The sequence below is a fragment of the Herpailurus yagouaroundi genome, unplaced genomic scaffold (genome assembly GCF_014898765.1).
Source record: "Herpailurus yagouaroundi ecotype Mexico unplaced genomic scaffold, PumYag 69797, whole genome shotgun sequence".
Taxonomy (NCBI): domain Eukaryota; kingdom Metazoa; phylum Chordata; class Mammalia; order Carnivora; family Felidae; genus Herpailurus; species Herpailurus yagouaroundi.
In genome coordinates this window covers 1-1,073 of record NW_024420888.1, presented here as the reverse complement: position 1 = coordinate 1,073, position 1,073 = coordinate 1, and the positions used below count along the sequence as shown (strand labels likewise).

Genomic DNA, 1,073 nt, shown 5'->3' with positions numbered 1-1,073 from the left:
GACATCGAAGATATTAATGACCACACACCAAAATTCACGCAAACTTCTTTCGAGCTGCAAATAAGTGAGTCTACGGTGCCAGGCACACGGTTTATATTAGAAGCAGCGGAAGATGCCGATATTGGCTTAAACTCTCTGCGGATTTATAAACTCTCTCTTAGCCCTAGTTTCTCATTGATAAATAAAGAGAAACAAGATGGTAGTAAATACCCAGAATTGGCGTTGGAGAAACGTTTAGACCGGGAACAACAGAGTTACCATCGTTTAGTTCTGACTGCCATGGATGGCGGAGATCCCCCACTAAGCGGCACCACTGAGCTCCGTATCCAGGTCACTGATGCCAATGATAACCCCCCTGTATTCAACCAGGACATGTACAGAGTAAGCCTTCCAGAAAACGTGCCCCCAGGCACCACAGTGCTGCAAGTATCAGCCACTGACCAAGATGAAGGCATCAACTCGGAAATCACTTATTCTTTCTACAGGACTGGGCAAGTCTTCAGTCTGAATTCAAAGAGCGGGGAAATTACAACTCTAAGAATGCTGGATTTCGAAGAAATCAAGGAATATTCTATAGTGGTGGAAGCGAGGGATGGTGGAGGACTGGCTGCACAATGTACAGTTGAAATTAATATTCAAGATGAAAATGACAACAGCCCAGAAATTACATTCCATTCTCTAGTCGAAATGATTCTGGAAAACGCAGCGCCAGGAACGCTAATTGCTTTGATCAAAATATACGATCAAGATTCCGGGGAGAATGGGGAGGTTAATTGTCGATTAGAGGGTGAAGTTCCTTTTCAGATAATCTCTTCATCAAAAAATTCATATAAATTGGTAATAGATGGGACTCTGGACCGAGAACAGACCCCAGAGTACAATGTCACCATCACAGCCACCGACAGGGGAAAGCCGCCCCTCTCAGCTAGCAAAAGTGTCACTTTGATCATCACTGATACCAACGACAACGCTCCGGTTTTCCTCCAGGACTCCTACATGGTTCACGTGATGGAGAACAACCCTCCTGGAGCCTCCATCGCCCAAGTCAGCGCCTCCGACCCCGACCTGGGACC

The 1,073-nt window shown here is 46.0% G+C and overlaps 1 protein-coding gene across 1 annotated transcript; it reads left to right on the top strand.

Moving 5' to 3' along the window:
- Positions 1–3: 3 nt before the first annotated feature.
- On the top strand, positions 4–1,068 carry LOC121026294 (protocadherin gamma-B5-like; the record flags this gene model as incomplete). The annotated part of the gene is made up of 1 exon (XM_040469158.1): positions 4–1,068. A coding segment is annotated over one exon (1,065 nt), but the record flags the coding sequence as incomplete, so codon positions are not given.
- Positions 1,069–1,073: the final 5 nt, after the last annotated feature.